This window comes from Strigops habroptila, chromosome 3 (genome assembly GCF_004027225.2).
Source record: "Strigops habroptila isolate Jane chromosome 3, bStrHab1.2.pri, whole genome shotgun sequence".
NCBI classification, from domain to species: Eukaryota; Metazoa; Chordata; class Aves; order Psittaciformes; family Psittacidae; genus Strigops; species Strigops habroptila.
The window spans coordinates 67,641,808-67,664,862 of NC_044279.2; the positions used below are offsets into that span (position 1 = coordinate 67,641,808).

Here is a 23,055-nt window from a genome sequence, read left to right on the forward strand (position 1 = left end):
TTAAGCACTTTAATTCCTGTTGAGTACTTAAAAAGAAATTTGTATCCTGTAAAATAAAAGCATCATTAAATAAGTATCGCTGGTTGACTTTTTTGTCCACCTACTGTTTATTTTACTAATGAAATCTTTAAACTACATTTCCAATTGTCTGTGTGACTGTAGGGACCCATCTGCTTTGGAACAGTGGTATCTAATTTGCTGAAGCGCTGCCTACACACAAGTCCTGTTAAGTCGGTGGAAGATATATTCTGAATATGTAAAGGACTGTATATAATGCTATGACATCTTAGGTTGGGAAGATAAAGTGATCTCTGCAATCCTTCACAGTTTAAATCCAGATTTCTGTAATGGGAATAATAACGTTCTCTCCTGAACATTAACCAGGACATTATGAGAGCACTTTATGGGCTTCTGCACTGCCACCCCCATAGAAAGATGCAGAAAAGGAACATGTTCAGCGTAGCCCTACCTCTTGCTTGCTATTACTCAAGTACTGCTCTGAACAAAAGGTTGAAGCAAACATTGAGCAGCTGCTCAGCGTAATCTCTTGTGCACTGAATTAAAGTGGTGCTGCAAAGCAAAAATAATCAGGTAATTAGTTGGATCATCATCCTAAGCATAGGCACCTTTGATTCTTTAAATTCCTTTGCTAGCTAAGCACACATTTAGTTAATGGAAGTGCCACTTAAACTGCAGCTACTCCTTTTCTAAGTGTCCTTTAACAGACAGAACCATTTGCATTTACCTCCAATTTCCATCATCTGTACACAATAAAGTTGTTTTGTATCTGATTTATTTTTGGTATTAATCTGCAGGTGGGCACAATGTTGCAGAAAAGATATCCCCTGTAATACAAAGAGGAAAATTTACTGTATTACTTGTAAGTTCCTCTGTGGAAGGAGTTGCAAACAAGGATTTTGTTATAGTTTCTAGTTTTTCTTCTCTTTGCAAACACAGTAAACAAACTAGGACTTGAAATAAGTACTGATGAACCACAGAAAATATTGATTCCCTCTCTATTTACATAGTTTTTTCCATTCGTTTTTACAATTATTTTTTCCCCTGTGATTAACTCTGTTCCAAAGCCTTTATTTTCCTCATTAAACACAATGCACTGCCCTCTACATGGAGACAAAAATAGCAGACTTTACCGTAAATTGTACTTTAATAAGAAAACACAACTATAAAATTCAAACTACAGGAAATCCATAATCAAAGCTCCTACTTAATTCCTTTATATCAGCAGGTTTAATAAGCACTGATATTTCTGCTTGGTAGCAAATTGTCCAAGAGCCCATCAAGTACAGGGCTCGTAAGTAAGTGGTAGGCGTTGCTTCCTCTGGCTCTCCCTAAAGAGGCTGACTAATACTGCCTCATTACCACACAATTGTTCTTGGCATTGTATGAGTTTCCTGACGTGAGAGAGAACAGCACACTGGCCATTGGTAAACACAATACTTGGAGCTTGTTTTCCTTAGAGAAATTGCCCTGGAGGGTCCTGTGGTGTGTCAAACGAACAAGCAGAGAGATCCTTATGATTGTGGCTGCTTTGTCTTGGAGTCGCTCATTCTCTGCCTCCTTGGCCCTGTGTGCTAGGAAGCCATGACAACATTAAGCCTCATCAGACCTGGTTCATGTGGTAAATCAGGATACAACCAGCTGAGCTTGTTTGCTCGAGGTCTACCCCATGTCTGTGTTGCTAGTTTCTGTTTCTGTCTCAAAAACATCATGCTCTGGTGTCATGAGCAGGATGTCCCACCTGCTCTCTATCTCAAACTGTTATATTTCCTTGTATTACAGCTTCTAACCATCAGAGTCTTATCAAGAGAATTCATTAAGAATTTCAACCACCAAATCCCAATCTATTTTTATTTGCTGTCAGAAGGCATCTCCTTATGGAACAGAGCCTTATCTAAGAATGTAGGGTAGGACTTGGCTGCAGATGATAGATTTCTAGATCCCAAAACTTCTTCACATTAATTTTACTGAATACCACCCTACTTAACATGAAGATTCCAGAGGTTTCTAAATTTGGTTTATGCATTTGTAATATTCAAATAGCCCATGGTTCAAGTAACAGAAACTGTCTCAGGAGCAGAATCTGGGACTACCATCTCTTTCTTTGGCCTCTCCTAGCCTCATGTTCTCTTCTGCCTCTTCCTACTCCTGTCTTGGAGCCAGGCACTCATAGCAGTCTTGCTTGGGGAACATGTGGAAATGAGTGGAAATGAATGCTCTCTTGGGTCCACTGGTCACTGAACTTGTGTTTCTGACTTCATGAGCTTGTGTTCTAAAGCAAGGCTGGATGTTTGTACTCTCTTTTGGACATGTTTTAACATAATACACCCACCTAATTTTTCCAAACTCTAGGTCAGAGTCCCTGCTTCAGGGAGATGGTTTTTGGACTCTGATTGCTACTGAATAGAGAAGCCTTCCCATAGTGTGAAATTAAATGAATGATTCCGCAATGGAAGAAGATAAGATTTCAACCATAATTCTGTTTAGACCTATTGCCTAGCTATGTAGAACTACTTGCTTTGCCTGTTCTACCTTACTCACATGTTCCTTGGCTTGCAAAAGGGAATACAAATCTCTTATGTCAAGGCTTTGGGACACAGCATTTACAAAAGACTTTTCTTACCTATGTCATATTTTGGAATTAATTTTCAGACTAGCACTGGGTTGGTCCTATTAACTGAATGATCTTTAGTGACTGAAGTGCATCTTGCAGTTCTGTTTCAACTGAAAAGATTTGCACCTGTGCACTCCAAGACAACTCTTACCTGCAAAGCATGGCAGGTAAGACACCAACTGTGCACTCCAGAACTGCAGCCTTGACCTGAACTAAAAAGCTTAAGATAGATACACTTGAGGTATCCATTAGTCTTATACATAGGCTGTGACGTTGTAAATCACATGTGCTTGATTATTTCCAATTTAGACTTAAAATTATGCTAAATGTAATACAAAAAGCAGAGTGCGTAAGAAAACACGTATTATGAAAATAAAATATGCTCCTCTTGGCATACGATTTTATCTTTAAAAGACTACAAGAGAGAGCCCAATTTAAGATATTAGATCTAGAAGTAAAAGATACAAGCTCAATTCTTCCTGAATGCCTGCAAGTTTTGGTTGGGGTAAGGTTTTCTTCTTTTTCTATTTACAGTACATCAGCTGACTGCTAACCAAGTATGCATTTTGTTTTCCAATAAAAAGTTACTTTCTTGATAGCAGACAGGAAATTATTGCCTTTATTCCCAAAACCTTGGTCCTTAAACATAAAAAGTCTTCACCCTAAAGCTGGACTGCAAACCACTGGAGTGGTGAAAATCACTCACTGAAGCAGCTGTTTGTTATTTCAAGAAGTCAGAAATGCTGATGTCTTTCAAACCCCAGAGTACTCAGGCTCTGTTACTGACTGATGAACTGTGTGAATGTTGTGTTTGCTTGTGGCTGTTATCCTCTATGCCCTGCCTTTTCCTTAACTTGAAATCTACTTTCAGTTCTGCAAGCATGTTTTATGAGAAGTTGTGTGACGCCCCATACATTCGATGAATTTAGATACCTAACTTCCCTGTGGACAGAGTGAGAGAATATAAAGAACTCTTAATCGTTTAGTTCATCGTATTGTCCAGCAAAGTTACATCCCTGCTGCAGGATTATTTTATTTCATCAGAGACTGGGCTGGGCACAGGCAACAGGTAACTTGGGGATTCCTGTCAGCACTGTGACCTTCTTACAGCCAGATGAAGTGCGTAGGAGAGCTCAGTTTGGCAATTCAGCAGAATCCCTGCACTATGGATTTGAAACCTCTGATTTCTGTTTTTTCTGGAAAAAAAAGAGCAAGGTTTAGAATCCTTCAGCTTGGAAAATCTGTGTAGAACATCCAAACAAAGGGTCATTCTGTCAATGGATTTCAGAAACTTATCTCGGCTTCTAATGGTGTTCACTGTGCAGATGTCTGGTATAAGTGCTATGAGAAAGTGTTACAGTTACATCTGTGATGAGGTTGCTCTGGAGAATACAAAAACACCATTCAGTTTGGCTTCACATAAAAATCAGGCTCTGCCAGACCCATATAGTTACTGTATTGCATGGTTCCAGAAGGTGACATTACCAAGGAATAATTTACAGAACTATTTTGCTAAGTGTTTGTGCAGTACCAAGCAGTGTGACTACATATAATCATACAGTGCAAATGCTGTGTTACATACTTAATATATTTCAGTATAGTAATCAAATACTTATTTTTCTAGACAAATATAATGGCAAGGAAATGTGCTTTACTGAGGTGCTAGTTTGTGGCCATCTTGTCTGACATAAATTAATTAAATGGTAAATGACTTCTCCACTACTGTCAGTATGTCAATATAAAGAGACTGGCTGTCTGAGCAAACGTGGTAGCAGATGATGAAGCGAAACTATAAAGAAACTCATATCATGCAGAAGAAAGAGTGGGAATTTTGTTCTGCTGACTTTCAAACATAGGAGGCTTAAAATGAAATTAGAAGATGACAAATTTAAAAATGACACCAAATTGATTTTTTGCACTATGCATAATTAGATCATGAAATTTATTGTCACAGGATGTCATTGGAGTCAAGAATGTAGCATGATGGGCAAAAAACCTATTATACGGCAATAAAGCAATCTAGTTTCCAGTAGCATAAACCACAAGAAATATTGAACTGTCTACATCAGATCATACAGCAATATCAAAATTATTTAATATACAGTTTTGGAATCAGAAAATCTTCTTACTGCATTTTTATATTTTCCCCAGAGGCCTGATGTTGGACAGTCTTAGAGATGAGATTCTGAGATAGATTGATACCAGGTCAGATTCAGTGTGGCAGTTCTTGTTTCCTGTCAATTAACTTTTAGTAGATAACCAGTGTGACAACTACTGCCTTTTATCAGATCTTTGAGTTCCATGCTCAGTACAATGTAAGTCGGCCATGAAAGTTACAGTTAAAGTTACAGAAGACCACTGCTTGGTAAAATGTTTATTACTTTGGCACAGTCCCCAACTGGGCTAAGTGCTGGATTTTGTAAGGTGGTGCAGGACATGACACTTCATAGCAGAGGCATTTCTGTCTCTCACGTTTTAGCCAGAAATGTAAAATCTTTAAGCTTTGCATTCTGCTGTTTCTCAGCCTCATATCTTCTTCAGTACCTTCTTGTTTCCCTTCATTGATTCTCTTCCTCCACTTGCACTTTGAGTATCTCCCTTTGAGTATCCAGCTCTAAATAGGCCTTTCCACTCTGCTGGGCAGGCTAGGCTATCTCCACTTGGTTCAGCAACTGTGTGCTTCTTGAAGCATTATACTGATAGAATTCTAAGAACAGCCATAGTGGGACAGACTAAAGGGCAAGCACACAAGTGCTTCTGCACAACACTTTCCAACCACTGCCAGCTCACAAACATCCAGAGCTAGATTTGATTCCTGCATAGCTATTCATTTGCATGCAGTACATTTCTCTTCCTTAAACTTGTCCAAATACTGTCTGAATCAATTTAAACTTCGTCTACAACATCCTTTGGCAAGGAGCTAAACAGATCACCAACCCACCCATGAGAGGCTCCTGTCTTTGTTTTGTTCTGTCCTGGCTCCCAGTTTCATTAGATGCTTCCGAAGTACATGTATTGGAATGGAGAGTAAACAAAACTGAGACTCCTCTTCCCACTCCAGTCTGCTAACGATTACACAGATGTCTAATCCTCCCTAGCCTTCAGCTTTATTTTGCTAGGAGTGAAGACTCCTAGTTACTTAGTTGGTTTTGGTATTGAAGTACACCTTTCACCATCCTTGTTGTCCCTCTCTGACGCTTTTCCAGCTCTACATTCTTTCCGAGATGTCCCACTTCTGGTCTAAATTAAAATATAAACCAGGTTTCACTTGCTCCATTTCACAGTGGTGTCCATGAGGTCATATGGCAAAATGAAAGCGGCAGGAGAGAAGAGATTTGTGTAGAGGAATAAGCTGGTGTCATCTACCTACTTCAGCTGTCCGCAGCTTCTATTCCTGTGCAAATGGAATTCTTTCTTTTCTTTTCCTTCCACGGACTCAGTGAAGGAGAGATGAGGCTCCATACTACACAGAGAATGGAAAATCCTTTAAAAAGAGTATTTTCTGTGTCAGGTGTACAATGTGGGGAGCATTCACTATTGTCCCAGAAGCTGGAAAGGAAGATGCCAAATGGCATTCTGGTATTAATGATCTCTGAGAGCAATTGGCTGCAGCACAATGAAAGCTAATGTGTGAAGCCACTGGCTAATTGTGCCTGCATGGCAATGACAAGAACCCCTCACCAACACAATCATTCAGGACCTTCTTCACAAAGTTTTACATCCATTAACTGTTTCTCTGTGCTGAATACACTAATTTTTGAATGTTTCAGTTTGCTTAGCCATCTTTGTGCTTTTATCACAAAATATTTGTCCTCTGACAAGCAGTACGAAATTTCATGGGTAAGAATGAGAAACTTTGTAATAAAGAAATACAGATAAGAACGTATTTCTTTTTGTTCGTTCTTTTCTTCAACATTTGAAGGTTTCAAGACATGAAGATTGGCAAAGACTAATTTGTACAGAACAAGAATACAAATTCTAAGGCCTTGAATTCAAATTCTTGAAACTTTTGGAAACATTTTCACTCTGTCAGCTTACAGGAAAGGACAAAGCCAGAATTCAACTCAGTGCTAGCATAGTCATAATTAGTCTTCGAGAAAATGCACGCAGGTGAAAGACATTTAAAGATCAGACAGCTTCTTGTTGCAAACTTGTATCACAAGTCATTCTGCTATGAGAGAGTTTTCTTCTATCTTTCTGTATAACGCAGCCCACCAAAAAGCAGACACAATAAATAGTGCCGTTTAAAATGTTGTTTTGTTTGGGTTTTTTTATCTTTGCGACACCACTTGCCAACAAGGTTTAGCAGTTTGCCATTCAGCACCTTTCCTCAACCCGCAGGCTGCGCCATTACTGGTGGTCCCTGGAGAGGATCAGCTTTATCGTACCGATGGATAGAATAAAACCTGGGAATGGCTCATAATACAAGACCACACGGACTACGGCTTCAAACGCCCTCATCACCCGGGCGCTCGCCAAGGAGCAGCTCTTCTCCGTGCGGGTGCAGCCGGGGCACGGTGGCGGTTGACGGTCGCCGCCTCAGGGGGCGCCCGCGCTCCCTCACCCCGCACTACAACTCCCGTGATGCCTGGCAACTGCGGCGCTGCGCCCGGCGGGCGCGCAGAGGCTGCTGGGGGCCGGGCCGTGCGCGGGGGCCAGCGCCAATGGCGGTAGGCGGAGGGGGCGGCTGACGGGAGCCGTTTGCCCGTCGCGCCCATTCATCGCCGACGCCTTTCCCGACCCTTGCCCTCCGCCGCCGCTATGGAGGCGCTGATCCCCGTCATTAACAAGCTGCAGGATGTGTTCAACACGGTGGGGGCCGACATCATCCAGCTGCCGCAGATCGTAGTGGTGGGCACTCAGGTGAGGCGAGGCGAAGCGAAGCGGGGCGGCGAGGCAGGCCAGGCCAGGCCAGGCGGGGGTAGGGGAGCGGGAGCGGGCGGCGTGGGCCTTCGGCGCTCTGAGGGCAAAGTCGAGACGTCCATCGTTCCTTCGGTATTGCTGACCCGAGGTTGCCCCCGCCAAGGGCATGGGGGGACGCGGGCAGTCGAGGGCGGGCGGGACGCCTAAAGCTGCCCGCACCTCTCCTCCTTCGACCCCCATTCCCTCCCCGGGCTCCTCTACGTCTTCACCATTTGCAGTGGGAGCACCTCTTCCACCGCCCTCCCTCCCCTTCGCGCTTCTCCGTAGCGGTTTGAACGGCCGAGGAGCTTTGAGGGCTGACGGGAGGGCCTGCGCCCCCCTCTCCCGTGGCCCCGCGTAGGCTCTTTAAACTGGGTGGGCCCGCTGCCGGCCCTGGGCTATAGCATGACAGCCGTCGCTAGTCGGTGGCTTCCCTTCTCTGACAGCCGCCTTGAAGTGGGGGCTGGATGAAAGGGGTGTGGGAGCGGAGCGGCATCTTGCAGGCGTGGATCGTTTTTCCTTGCTGGGAGTTCTTCTGCCTTTTGGACGTCTTTGTCCTAGCTGCTGGTAGGGAATGAAGGTGAGAGGCAAAGCCAAGCTGCTGGTAGGGAATGAAGGTGAGAGGCAAAGCCAGCCTTTGTTGGAAGTAACAGTTACAGTGTGTGCTGCTCAGCCCGATAGTGCTGCTGCTGGGCTCCAAGATAGCTCATGCTCTTTCAGATCTATGCTAGTGGGATGCCATTCTTTAGCAAAACTTTTGGCAGCAGAACATGTGTGACCAGAACTGCAACAGTCATAAGGGAATTGAAACCAAGAAGTTAAACACAACTAAAACTTAGTTGTTAATGGAGTTAATTAAAGTTAACAGATCTCTCTTTTTGTTTCTGTGAAATAACAGCGTTTTTTGAATGTGTAATGTTACTTGACAGTAGCATGCCTACCTTAGACAGTAATGCCAACTACTCTGCAATCAGGGATCTCTTTATATGACTTAAACCATAGGAGCTGTGCATTTAAAGCTTGCACATCTCTGAAGAATGGAGTAGGTTTGGTAAAAGCCAGCTACAGTGTCAAACTGGTTGTGAGGCAGCCAACTGTCATTCTGTTTTATCAATATAAATCAGATAAATTAATTCACTTTATACCAGCCACTTTATAAAATAGATCTGAAATACTTGCATGGGTGTGAGAGACTTTGCACTGGTAAGCTCTGTTAGGTACTTGCTGTTTTTGTAGCTAACAGGAGTTGATCACTTTAGAAAGACGTTTAATCTCCTTTGCATTAAAAATCATACAAGCAAGCTGGTTTAAGTTCTGCAACAGAAAGTGCAAGGCCAGAGGCATGACATTTAAGGAAATATTTTTCTGTTTCACGTTATAAAATGGGTTGAAGTGGCATTTTTTAAAAACTATCATCCTTTTAAACAACTTTGTCCTAGTTAACTCTCAGCATCTACTGTACATAATATGAGAAGTTAGGACAGTATTGACACGCCTTTCACTTCAGTAGTCATACCCATCAGTATTAAGATCTATTCAGTGCTGTATTCAGTATATTCATAAAACCCCTTGAATTACTATGGTATTTCTTAGCATGCCAAAACAAAATCCTTTATAGACTCCAGGAAGATACATAGCAATATGTCTAGCAAGCTGTATCTTGTGGGTGTTTTTTGTTTTGTTTTTAGTCAGGGTTGCTGGAAGAAATAAGTGTCTTTACTGACATAGTAGTTCTGTAGATGGTTGTTTCACACAATCAGTCTTTTTATTTTATTGTTTTGTTCATTTGAACTTAGTTTATTGTAGACCAGATTTTTTGAGAGGTCTCATGGATGGCCTTGGAGCTGATAGTTCTGCTGCTGGTGATTTGCTTCCATGGTTTTTTGAAATGTGCCTTGAAACAAACTTGTTTCTTGGAGGTATTTTTGGCTAAGTGCTATGTGGCCTTTAAGTTTGTTCACACAGTTGTTTTGTCTGTAGAGTACTGGCTATATGCAGTCTTTACTTTTTCTTCTTTCAGTAATCTACACAAATAATTTTGAATTTTGCACTTCCATTTTTCTCTGTAGGAAAAAAATGCTGCCATTTAAGATTTCTGTAAGTCTCTGTTAGTTGATTTATATTTGGTTTTGTGTTTTTTATTTCCCTTCCAGTTTGTCTTTTGCTTAATGACCTTTTTCACTCATTCAGCTAGTAGAAGGAAAATGCTTTTTAGAATAGCTTTGCTGTTTATTTTTCTAACCTGTCTTCTGTGTCTTTTTTTTTACCCTTTTATTGTTTTGTGCTTGTGTCTTTCTTCAGTTCTCATTTATTTCTACTTCTGTGCATCAAGTTAATTATATTCTAGAGTATGTAGAACTAGAAACTGCCTATAATCCTTCATTTAGCTTTGAATGTTTTCTGTTTCCCATGTCCCCTTTGCCCCTCTGTTATTTCACAATTCATTTCCTATTGTCTTTGTATTGTGAGCAATTGAAGTGGCCTCACGCTTCTTCTAGTGGTATTCCTATGACTCAGTCATCTGAGAATTCCTTCTCATTCTCCACATAAATACCATCTAAGTTATTTCTGTATCCTAGTACAGGGTCTATTAAGAAATTGAAGACTTCAGTGCTGATAGAACTCAGAGAGCACCCTCAGACTCCCAGCTTTTCCTCACTATTTCAGAGGGTTTTTTTGCCATTCCCAGTTAGGTGTTCTGTTGTTCCCCCGCCTCTCCCCCTTTACCTACCCTTCCCCGCCTCATTCAGTATTTTAGTTCCATTTTTAGAACCCAGAGGAGTACTGTATAAACAATATTTGTTCAATAATACTGTAATACCCAACTTTCTGATGTGTTTTATAGAAATGCTTTGTGATCTGTGCTTGTAAGGAATAGCAAGGTGGTATTGAAGTGCCTCAACCAAACACATTTAAACTATGATAAAAGGAAGCAAGGGGAAGAAAAAAAGAGTTTGATTAGTTAAGGCCTTTTGTATGTTAAGGGCACATAGGTACTATTACAAAAATGAAATGCCTATGCTATGAAAGTGGGCGTGAATTTTAGGATAAATCAGAACAAAACCCCACAAAATATCTGCCTAGAGATGTGTAAAAATGAATTGCATTTATCTTTTTCAGGTTATTAATTCTTGACTCTGTTTTGGGTTTTTAGAAGTCATTGACCTAGTTATATACAAACTTTAGTGTCCGTTTTGTAATAAGGTTCATCGAATACTGACATTATAAAAACAAGTTGTGGACTTTATTTGCACTTGGTAATGTTGATTCTAGTAGAGACATCAGGTGAAGTTGATATAGCAACTAATGAAATTCAAAATGAGATTTTTAAATGACCTTGCAGGTTAATGTTTATACAGTACTTTTTCTCAGTCTTCAGATAATGCTATTTTGGAAATTTAAATGGGGAGGTGTGGTTCATAGTATTTAGCGTAGACTGTTCTGTTGGATGTTTCTATCCAAAAGAGCTGTTGTTAGTCTCTGTGACTGGCTCACAGATGAGCATTACATTTATTTCTTTTTTTGCTGTTTGGCATAAGTATCGCGTTTGATGTTTCAACAGCCAATTTTTGTTGCCAAGGAGGAAGGTTTCTTGATCTGAGATAACAGATAGCCTGAGCATTTGAATATGTATAACTCTATATTCTGTTAGGCTAAACAGTTAAGATGGCAATTTGCATGTTAAGAAGTTGACAGCTATGGCAACCTAATGTATGGTCCTGGCTACGGGGATGAGGAAAAGAATCCAGTGGGTGCTGTATCAAAGCATCCAGTTTGAGAGAGACTAGCATTGTGATCTTAAACTTCAGGTGCTCTACAGAGCTTCTGTGACCTTTCCCTGCCAGGGAAGGTCAAGGGAACCGAAATTTAAACCAATTCATCTTATTCACTCAATTCAGTGTACCCTCCATTGTGTTGGCAAAAAGCCAGTTTTAAGTGAAGGAAACTCCAGCTCATACCAAGCAACTGGAAAACCCCATGCCAAGCTCAACTCGGGAATGTCTTCCTCCCTAAGACATTTGTAACTAGATTTGTAAAATGGGATGTAACTAGAGCATAGCTTCAGTGCTGGTTGTGCTGGCTGGGGACAGCTTGGTTTTTCTCCCAAATGTTTTTCAACTTCCTGGTTTGTTTTTTCATTTGTTTTGTTCTGACATTCACTATATCCGATTTTGGGCGTAACCGTTTTCCTTTTTACCATCCCTTGCTCCTGTCAAATCATGCCCTGACTGTTCTGGTGTCTGTTTCAGGCAAGCAGCAAAGTGAGGCTGACGTTTATTAGCTGTTTACATTTACCAGATGTAATACAAATTTTGCTGCTAAAGTTATATAGTACAAACAACATTTGGCATTGTGCTGTTTCTTTTCTCTCTCAGTTTCTGAGCAAATGTACTTTCTAGGTCCTGAAGGCTTCTAAGGTTGGCATTTTTAAATGAAGATACTGATTTTGTTTGCAAGTGCCCAGTTATTTTGGAAGAGCGGAGAATTGTAAAAGGATGTAATTGGTTTGGTTTCCATCCCCACTGCCCCTCACCCCCCCCCCAGTTTTGTATGCTTCCTGCCAGGGTCTTGTTCTTCTTGTGACTGGCAATTATTTTTCTTGGAAAACCTGTATATTAATTAGAACAGATTGATCTTACATCTTGTCCATGGAGGACAGGGCAAAGGAAATATGTTTTCAGGAGAATGAAAGGGAAGAGTATTCAGGCAGACTGCCCTGGCAAATGTGTTTCAGCATCTGGAGAGAGAATGGCTTGTAGTAGTTCTTCAAACAGATTTGCTCATAGAGCAGTCAAAGTTGACTTTTTTTTTTTTTTTTTTTAATCTCTGTTGTTTGGGACTTTTTCAATTTAAAGATACAAATTGGCTTTGTTTTGAATAATTTTACTGAAAAAGTAATGAACATAGTAGGATAAGCAATACTACGTGAAGTCAGCCTACACGGCTTTGAAATGTGGATCTTCAAATATCACAGTTCCATGATCTAACATAAGGAAGTTCTATACTTGTTGTTTCTAATTATATGAGATATTTCCTTATTAAGTGAATTATTGGAGGACTTCAGGATTTGATGCTTTGAGAAAGAATTCATCTGCCAATCTTTTATCTATTTGCTGTTGTTTGGCATGTATCTACATTTAGATACGGTGTAAATACAGGATTCCTGAAGAAGTTTGACTGGGCTGTGCAAATTCTGGCTTTCCTTACTTGTACATAAGCTGTCTTTTGTGGAGGGAGTTCCTGTGGCTTCCAGTTTCTTTCTGACTCTTTCAGGAAAGCTCTCTATTCAGGTGAATGGGGAATGGCCTGCAGGAGCAACAGTCTTGTGATCCAGTCAAGATCTTTCACGGAGAAAATGTATTTTGCAAAAGCCAGCAGTGCATTATGCTGGTTTCACTGCTTTCTCAAGTTGGAATCAGCCTGTTAGCTCGTCTGCACCTTTTTAGAAGTATAATTTTGTTTCAAAGAATGTATTACAATAAATTCATCTTGCCTGCGTATAACTTCAAAATTCTCTTCTGATTAGTAAATACATTTTTAAATTTGTTGGCTGTTTAGGACCAGCCTAGCATGGTTCACAAGGAAAATTTTTGCACAATAGGTATTCCAACCCAAGCAGTTCCCTTGTGGAACTGCTCTGGAATTGCACGTGTGCTGACTTTTTATTTCAGAATAATTTATGTTTGCAAAACATGGAAAGAAAAGAACATGAAATTTGCTGCTCTTTAGTTTTAGCATGCTGAACTCTTCCAGGATAGCTACTGCAGAGAACTTCTTTTCAAAGCACCTATCTGGGTAATATTCCTGAGGAGGAGAGCCCAGTAAAAATGCGTTAACTTATATTTTCCAATAATAGAATTCAAATTTAGTAAACTGTACATGTCTGTATTGCTAAGAACATGATCTAGCCAGCAGGGATTTTATAATTCTTGTATGACAGAAACTGCAAAATTGCAACCATTCTGCCTTGGGTGTCAAAGTAGATGCATTGCTTTTCTTAAGAGAACTCTTCAGGAATTATTATGTCTCACTGAGAAATCTCTCCTACTTCACAATTCCTTACTACCATTCTCAAAGGTCTGTTATTGTTGTGCCACTGAAAAAGATACAGGGAATACTGATACCACTGCCTCTTTATTTTCTGGTGCTCTCCTGAGTAAATCTGTATTGTGTTGCAGGAGTTCTTTTCAGTTTTTTCTGTTTGATCAGATAATAAATTATCAATTTGTCCTATCAAAAGCAGTGAACAAAGTTTATGCCCCTTTTAACCAATTTTCTTGCTGGATGTTCCCCAGTAGTTTATCGGACAGATTTCCTTATAAAGGGTTTTTTCCACAGATGATTTATTTTACATTGGCTCCACAAAATGATTATGAAGTCTAAAGATAGACAGAGGGAAATCAGCAGATTGTTGTAAGATGACTTGGAATTTGTTGCAGCCAATACAAGTCCCTTATAATTTTAATAATACTTGAAATATGCAACAATCAACAATCTGAGCAAAGGACTGTAAAAAAATCATGATTCTTGTGCATTAGTGAGACTCCAGGTGTGTCTTCTGTTTATGCCTTCTTGCTGCATGGACCTCTTAAGAATAAGAGCAGACTTTGGCTTAATTTACTGAGCTAATTGGTGGAATCCACTGAGTTACAGGACAGTGAAGCTCAAGTGGCCTGATGTGCCTTTAAGGATAATCTCTTTGGAGCATGAAACAGCAGTCCATACAGATGCTCAGGAAAATGAATACTCATGTAAGGAGAGCATTGTGGAGGGAACTCCTGACTGAGCATCAATGCAGAAGACTCGTGCAGGAGGTAGAAGTGAGGACAAGCTGCTGAAGAATGTAAAAGCATGGGCTGCATATGCAAAGATGGTATTAAGGCTAACATTCCACTAGAGTTGAAACTGGTAAGGGACATCAAAGGCAACAAGAGTAACTGCTGATGTGGTGCTGGAAGTTCAAGAGGAAAAGAGTGATGAACAAAATACCGGCTTGCTGTTGACTGTGGTGAGTGATTTAGTGAGAGTGAATACGAACAAGGCTGAGGCACTTGGTGCTTTTTTTGCCTTGGTCTTCAGCAGTAGGGTCTTCTAGGCCCTTGTACTTACATATGGGGCTCAAAGGAGAGGGTAACTATCCATAGTGGAAGAGGATTGGGTCGGGGTTCTCTTTTGGATATGAAGAAGGCATCTTTGCATGCTGTTTGGTATAGGGTGCAGGTCTTCTAAAATTAGGAATGCTAATGAAGACTTGGAAAAAGGGTAAGAAAGTCCATGAAGTAAATGTTTGGGACAAATGGGAACAGTTCTTCATAGTGTTACTTAAATTTTCAATACAGACTCTCTTCCATTTGGCTTGTCAACAACTCTGAAGTGTTTTTAAAGTAACATATCTTGCTGTTAATGAAGCTGGACAATTATAAAGTCACGCGCTGCTGTCTGCTTCTGTCATGCACTGCTGCTGAATTCCTGAAAAATGTGGTTAGCAATACAGCAGGTTGCAAAACAAGTTTTCTCATAAGAATTAGCTTAATGGATGGGAGCAGATGCCTTTTGCTACTCAAGAAGTGCACAAGGTTGAAATATGCAGGAACAAGTAAAGAAGGAATGAAGGATAGTCAGAAGCAAGAGCATTGGGACTGTTGAACAGTAGAGCTGCTGGCTTTTTGGAGTGGATCACAGTTCTTACAGAGTTCAGCTTTTTAATTTGTGAGAGTAACTGCATAATCGTTTCTGTGTTGTTCTGCCCTTCATCCTTGATTATTTTAGGTTAACCTGAAGATGATGTTGGTAATGATGAAAATATAACTGTTAAGGATGCAGTGCGAAAGCTGATAAGATTTACATCATATATGTGACAGAGTGTCTTGAAATAAAACATTTAAGTCTTTGCGTGCATCATTTCTTATCATCTTAGTACTTCTGGGAAAAATGGTTTTACCATTCATCAAACTCAGGTGCTTATCTGTGAGACTGAGCATGGTCAACAAAACAGAGTGTTAAACACTCGGCAGTCGAAGTTTGGTGCAATGGTTAAAGAAGCAACAGACAGACAGATAGATGTTCCTATATCTGACCTTTTTTTCTGAGCAATCTATATAAAGTTCCTCTGAATATCATAGCTTTTAGATATTTCAAATAAGGGTCAAGTATTAGGGTCCAGAGGAAAACCTGACTGATCTGCCATAAGAGGTTAGAATTTGCTTTTCTGGACCTGTCATGAAATGGGTTTATGGATTTCAGTCCATGGGTAAAATCATGATGAGCCATTCCAATGAGAGGACAAAACAAGTGTGATGCTGCTGCAGACTTATTCCTAAAAATTCTGTGGTACCTCTGGTCATCAGTATTTGTCTACATCTGCTGTATGAAGGACTGGCTGAACTGAATTTATATTCTGAACAGACCCATATACTTCACTTCTTCCCAATGGCAGAAAAAAGATAAGCTTTTGTGTTTGCTGCTTTCCTTATCACTTCCCAGACAATTCTTAGTAATGGATGTATGTGGGGCCCAGGTTAAGGAGTGCGTCATTAGATAGTGTATTATGTTCCAAGAACAGATTGCTTTAACAGGGAACGTAATGCAATTTGAAACAAATTTCCTGATACGTGGAGTTCCATAGTGTCTCATCTAATGCATGACTTCACATTTGCAAAGGATCCAGATCATTCCTTCTACATCCAAAGATAACTGTGAGAATGGTGTAAGACATAGCATTTTAGTTCTATACATAGTTTGGTGTGTGCCCATCTCAGCTTCCTTCAATACTACTCTTTTGGAAAGATGAAGCAATGAGCAGTAGTGTGCAACAAATAGTGCCATGGATTTTGGTTTCCTGTCTTGTTGAGGTTTTTCGTAAGGACTGCAGCTGAGTAATACTAACCCTTCTTTACTTGGATTATATGCTCATGAGAAGCCACTGCTTCTAAGTCTCACTTCCAGCCCTTTGGGACTGTTTGTTCTACCCATGTGTAAGAAATCTGGCTCAAGAAATGTTCAAAATATTTTTAATAAGTGAAACCCTGTTGGTTTGGAGTTTTTTTCCTCCCAGTGCAGCTGATGAACTCTTATCATGTCTCATGTTTTTGAGCAGGCATTCCACTTGTTTTAAATTATGCAGTTTGTTAACAAGTGGTTTGTTGTTTGTCACTCTGAAATTAATGTTTTTTTCACATTCTGTAATATTATTAATTCTTGAGAAGTTTGCTACAATGGGAGCTCTTGCAGGGAGGATTCCAGAGCTAGTTTGTGCTTTGGCCAGATTGTTCTTCAGTTACTTTTTGATAGCATTTCAGTGCCCAATGTCCTGTCATAAGCTCCTTGCATGGAAGGTGCCCAGAGTTCGTTGGAGAAGATCAACTGAATAAGAAAATTATTAACTACTCTCTAGGAGAGTCTTCTGAAGCAAAAAATCGTGATAAGGCTGTATTTCTGTTTCCTGTGACCTTGTGCTCCCTCCTCATTCTAAATAGTTGACCTCACTGCTGTCAAATTTGACTTAGATTTACTTTGAAAAATGTATACAATCTGCATTGGTTTGTTAGTCACCTATTGGGACAAATGACATTCTGTGCCATAAAGCGTAGTTATACAGTAAAGTGTTAGAAGAAAAGAAGATTTTCATTTGTTGTTGTTCGAGCTTTCTATGGGTTTGGCTTTGTATTTTAATATTTGCTTTGTGCTTCTGCATACAAGTCCTATTTTAATAGGTTCTAATGCTCTCAGGTAATATGTTCCCATTTTGTCTTATGACAGTGATAGATATGTGCTGTTTGATAATGCTGTTTTGCTTCATCTCTGCTGATCTATGTTTAATTTTTAGAAAAGTCACATATGATGTCATTAAATGTGTGATATTTAAAAGTTATTTAACACTGCTTTTATTTTATGGTGTGCTACATTACGTACACATTCTATGATTTACTTGAAGGCTCGAATCTTTAAGAACTGGGAAACTGAATTGAGGTTGTAGAGCAATAATACACATTCAAGCTGTCAGAAGCATCTGTTGGGGGTTTTTTTGTTTCATTGGGTTTTTTAAGAGAATTATTTGGTAGCAGCATTGTTATAGAAACATTTCCTAGCTGATGGCAGTGATTGTCAGAGCAGGTTTTCTCATGGTGTGCCCATGCTGACTTTCCAGCTGAAGGAAACTGTAAGAGTTTAATACAGTTCTATTAAGAAGACAAAATCTTATTGGTCAGACTTTCAAAGTATTAGGTTGACATATCTGGGTCTATCGTTTGTTTATGGTTGGTTTTTACCATGGTAGTAGTCTTGAATCATGCTTAAAACCTGTATGTTCACAGCTGCTTATTGGACCATATAGCCCAATTCTGCATTTTATGCAAAAATACTACAGGAGAACATTTTAAATTTAAGACTCTCAAAGCAAATTTGTAATTTCACAGCCTTTAAGTATTTCACAACTTCTTGCAGTTTCTTATTATGTAGACAGATGTTTGCAGTCAGTTCAGTTGTAAATACTTCTATGTACACACACGGAGTGGGAGAGACTGTATAAAACTTTGTTTATTTATATATTTAGCATATCAAAAAATGTCTGCACTTATACCAAAAAAGGCAAACTGAAAGGAACGTAAGATTGTAATAGCTTAATGTATTCAAGTATACATAGTTAACAGCTTTTGTATAATGCTCCTGTTAGTATTAATATGGCCAGTCCATGTTAATACTAACAGAAAGTTAAATTCCTTAGTCTACAGAGTGAAGTGTTACTGCAAGATGTTAGAAAATTATGTGGTAGAAGACATCATAGAATTTCTTTCTGAGCATTAGAAAGAAAAATAATTTTTTCTGTTCCAAAAATGTTTCTGTAGAGATTAATATTTGGGGTAGAAAATGTTCAATAGGATATTAATTTTTTCTGAAGCCTATCACGTGTTTAATTTAGTCTTAAGAGATAGAAGATACATCTTTCTACATGGCTTCTAAGTGTCCCATGGCTTTTAAGTATCCCAGTCAGGTTTAGACAGTTACTGGTTTATAGCAGACTTGTGTCCTTCAGTGCCTATGCAGTGTGATACCACTGTTATATGCAGCAAGTCTATCAGACACTTCTTCAGGCACTGTATACCAGACTGCTGTAGACCACTGTTTGCAGGGGTGATAAAAGCAAGCTAAAACAAAAATATTATAGCATTTTGATTTTTAAGAAAATCATGTAGCTGTATTCCAATTTTCAGAGCAGTGGAAAGAGTTCTGTGTTGGAAAGTCTTGTGGGGAGGGATCTGCTCCCACGAGGTACTGGAGTTGTCACCCGGAGACCCCTTATTCTGCAGCTGGTGCATGTTTCCCCAGAGGATGGTCGGAAAACAGCTGGAGATGAAAATGGTAAGTGTGATCCAAGAGTGTGTTTTGCCTTGTAGGAAAGAGTCTTTGATTCTTTCTTGTTCATTTGACTGAAAAATCAGTTGGAAAAAATGGCTGTTGTCACATCTGTTCTGTCCATTTAGAATGTCATTTAGAAGTCAAAACCTTCTGGATATTCGAACTATCTTTAATGTTTTAAGCTTTTCTGTTCTTAGGAAACACTTTTGAGAAAAGCAGACCAAAGAAAGCATTTCAGTTATGATGATGATTGTTTAGAGTGCAGAGAACATGATTTTCTTGTGTGTGTGTTTTCTTCCACTCCTCTTTTGCTGTATAAATAAGGTTTTCCCTTGAGAAGATGAGTATGTGACTTCTTAAAAGGAGGTTAGGAATTAGGTAAGTTCTGAACAGGAAAACAAATGTAGTAGATGTAAACAAATTTTAATGGGCATGTTCTGTAGTGTACAGATGCTACCTTACTGGACTGCACTGGGAGATTCCAAGCACATCAAGAACTACACTTGAAATATACTGAAGCTGTTTAGTTTGAAGCTTATCTCTAGCAGATCAAGAAAGTTATCTCAGTTGTCCCTTGGGAGTTTAAATACTCAATTCTATACAAACTAGTGCACTTGATGTTATGAAAGAGCATCAGGGTCATAGCCACCTTGTGATTGTAAGATAACTCTTAGCTTTATCATGTAGGCAGTAAAAAGTACACAGGCTTTTGATGGTGTGGTAAACTTGGGGCCATAATTATTCTCATTGTGTTCAAATTTTTTTTTTTTTTTTTTTATTTTTAGCAATAGTAGGTCACAGTATCAGAAGTTCTTTACAGTATTTCATTTAATGTAATCATAGAATCATGGAATAGTTAGGACTGGAAAGACCTTAAGATCATATAGTTCCAACACCCCTGCCATGGGCAGGGATACCACACACTAAACCATGGCACCCAAGACTCTGTCCTGGCCTTGAACGCTGCCAGGGATAGAGCATTTACCACTTCTTTGGGCAACTTGTTCCAGTGCCTCAACACCCTCACAGTAGGGAAGTTCCTTATATCTAACCTGAACTTCCCCTGTTTATGTTTAAATCCATACCCCCTTGTCCTGTCGCTACAGTCCCTAATGAAGAGTCCCTCTCCGGCATCCTTGTAGGCCCGCTTCAGATAGTGGAAGGCTGCTATGAGGTCTCCATGTAGCTTCTCTTCTCCAGGCTGAACAATCCCAATTTTCTCTGCCCATCTTCAAACGGGAGGTGCTCCAGCCCCCTTATCATCCTCATGGCCCTCTGAACTTGCTCCAACAGCTCCATGTCCTTCTTACATTGAGAACACCAGAAATGCACACAGTACTCCAAGTGGGATCTCATGAGAGCAGAGTAAGGGGGCAGGATCACCTCCTCTGACCTGCTGGTCATGCTGCTTTTGATGCAGCCCAGGATACAGTTGGCTTTCTGGGCTGCGACTGCACGCTGCTGACTCGTATTCATTTTCTCATCAACCAACACCCCTAAGTTCTTCTCCACGGGGTTGCTCTGAATCACTTCTCCTCCCAGCCTGTAGCTGTGCCTGGGATTGCCCTGACCAGGTGCAGGACCTTGCACTTCACGTTGTTGAACTTCATGAGGTTGGCACTGGCCCACCTTGCAAGCATGTCAAGGTCCCTCTGGATTCCGTCTCTTCCCTCCAGCTTTATCAACCGAACCACATGGCTTAGTGCCATCAGCATCCCAATGTCCATGTTGCCGGCAAAGATGTTGAACAGAATCGGTCCCAACACCCAAGACCACTTGTAACTGGTCTCCAGTTGGACATTTAACCGTTGACAGCAACTCTCTGCATGCCACCATCCAGCCAATTCATTATCCACTGGGTGGTCCATCCATCAAATTTATTTCTCTCCAGTTTAGAGACAAGGATGTCATGCGGGGCAGTGTCAAACACTTTGTACAAGTCCAGGTAGACAATATTAACTGCTTTCCCCCTATCCTGGTGTTCTGTAGCCCTATCATAGAAGACCACCATATTGGTCAGGCATGATTTGCCCTTAGTGAAGCCATGTTGGCTGTCACCAACAGACTCATTGTTTTTTATGTGTCTTAGCATGGGTTCCAGGAGAATCTGCTCACGATCCTGCCAGGCACAGAGGTGAGACTGACTGGTCTGTAGTTTCCTGAGTCTTCCATTTTCCCCTTCTTGAAAATGGGGATTATATTTCCCTTTTTCCAGTCGTTGGGAACTTCACCTGACTGCCATGATTTTTCAAATATGATGGACAGTGGCTTAGCAACTTCATTCACCAGCCCCCTCAGGACCGACGGATGGATTTCATCAGGTCCCATCGACTTGTGCACATTCAGGTTCCTAAGATGATCTCAAACTTCATCCTCCCCTACAGTGGGCCTAACGTCTTCATTCTTGCAGTAATATTTATAGCCTTTAGTTTCTGAAGAACAGAGGCTAATATTATGGAGTTTAAAGCTCCAATTTTCGTTATTGCAACAATCAGAACGCAATTTGGGTTTATAACAATTAAAAACTGCTAGTGTGTAATCCAAGGTGTGCTGGATTGTGAGAAATTGGTTGGAAATTTGGGTTGGAAATGATCTCAGGAGGTCTGTAGTCCAACCTCCCCCCCAAAAAAGGGCTAACTCTGAACTCAAGGTGAGGTTGCTTGAGGCTTTATCTAGTTGGGTTTTGAAAACGTCCGGGGGTGGTGAATTCAGAAAGTCTCTGGGCGACCTTTTAGAAATGACACATTTGATCTCTTTAAATGTGGTTTTACATTACTTGTATTGTGCAGTGTAAGTTTCTAGTACTTTTCAGAATGCTTTGATTCTGAGTTGTTGGATAAAACATGATTTTGTTCTGTAACTTTACAGGTCTAAAAGACAGTTTCGTAATTAAAGCATTCTGAGTCAAGGCAGAGCCTTTCTATTGTGGGTTGCATTTGATCTGGGGATTCAGACTTTTAAGTTTAAAATGGGACAATATTATTCCGTAATAAATTAATAATATAATTTAAACTAGTATTTATGCAGCCCATTTAGATCTTTTTGTGGGAGAAATCAATATCTAATATGTACGTGTTATAATTTCTTCCTAACGTTCCTTTGAGAAAGACATGGGCTTGTTGCTAAGAACAGACAAACCTTTGTGACTTACCAGTTGCATTTGAAATGTCTCTCTCCTGCCTCCAAAAGCCAAGTAAATAGCAGTCTAAATGGCTTTGTCACTGATCTGGTTTAGCATATGTACGGATTGTGGTGTTAGATCTGAGAAGATGAGATCAAGTAGCTTGGAAAGAAAAAAGATGGCAACCTCTTATTTGGGCTATGCTTTCTGTCATTGTAATAAGTCACTATACTGCTACAGATCATAACTGTGTTTTGTTATGAGGTGGATGTTGAGGTAGGGTTGAATTTGTTTAGGATTTCTCGGAGGGAAATGTATCCATGGTCTTGCAGAAGAAGTTTTTCTCCACATGAGGGTTTTCTTCTTTACAAATTGAATCTTGGACAAGAGGTTAGCTAGTCTTGGCTACTGTTTTCTGAATGTGCTGACAACTCTCTGTATGCACAGATAGTTCTTTTGCAACTGCCTCTATTTTGTGATTTCTGTTTTGTGATTTGTCACCTTTTTCCATCATAATGCTTGCTCTAGGTATATACTAGTATTACATATAAATATATTCATTTAAAAATAGTACTAGTCTGTGTTCTTACAAGCTTAGATTTTACCTCTGTCTGAGTGTTTGCTTCTAGAAAGCTTCCCTGGTTTTAATACAAAGCTTGAGAAAGAATTGCAGCCAGACATCTGAACTAACTTCTGATTTTCTAACATGCAACATTAAAGATCATCTCTTCTGTTCCTCAAAGTCACTAATGAGCTGTGTGACACCCTTGTACGGTGGTCACCGCAATAAATCAACATAGTCAGAAAATAGAGATGAATTTTCTATTAAATATGAAATGCTGTGTTTTCATAATATGCTATTTCAGACTGAGATGTATGTGGTATGATGTGAAGAAAATGTTCTCATTAGGCTTTTGCTGTTTATTGTTACTCTTTAGTGATTCAGCACATATGGTGTGTTTGTGGTGTTACCACACTATGGTATTCTCTTATCAGATTGCAAGAGAAGTGGTGTTCATGTCTGGTCTTGTGAATTATTAAATCG

General features: G+C 39.9%; 1 protein-coding gene and 1 long non-coding RNA gene across 6 annotated transcripts in view; both read left to right on the top strand.

Moving 5' to 3' along the window:
- Positions 1–7,269: 7,269 nt before the first annotated feature.
- DNM1L (dynamin 1 like) overlaps positions 7,270–23,055 on the top strand; it is a 43,910-nt gene continuing 28,124 nt past the window's right edge. For 4 of the 5 annotated variants that reach the window (XM_030478351.1, XM_030478353.1, XM_030478352.1 and 1 more), the window contains exons 1-2: positions 7,270–7,495; positions 18,745–18,892. In XM_030478351.1, the coding sequence (XP_030334211.1) occupies positions 7,394–7,495; positions 18,745–18,892 (250 nt within the window). In that variant the 5' untranslated portion in view covers positions 7,270–7,393. The remainder of the gene's footprint in view (positions 7,496–18,744; positions 18,893–23,055) is intronic. The other variant, XM_030478355.2, reaches the window with a different exon arrangement.
- Positions 7,961–10,580, top strand: LOC115604864. The gene is made up of 2 exons (XR_003990431.1): positions 7,961–8,114; positions 8,152–10,580. It is a non-coding gene; the product is annotated as an uncharacterized LOC115604864 (long non-coding RNA).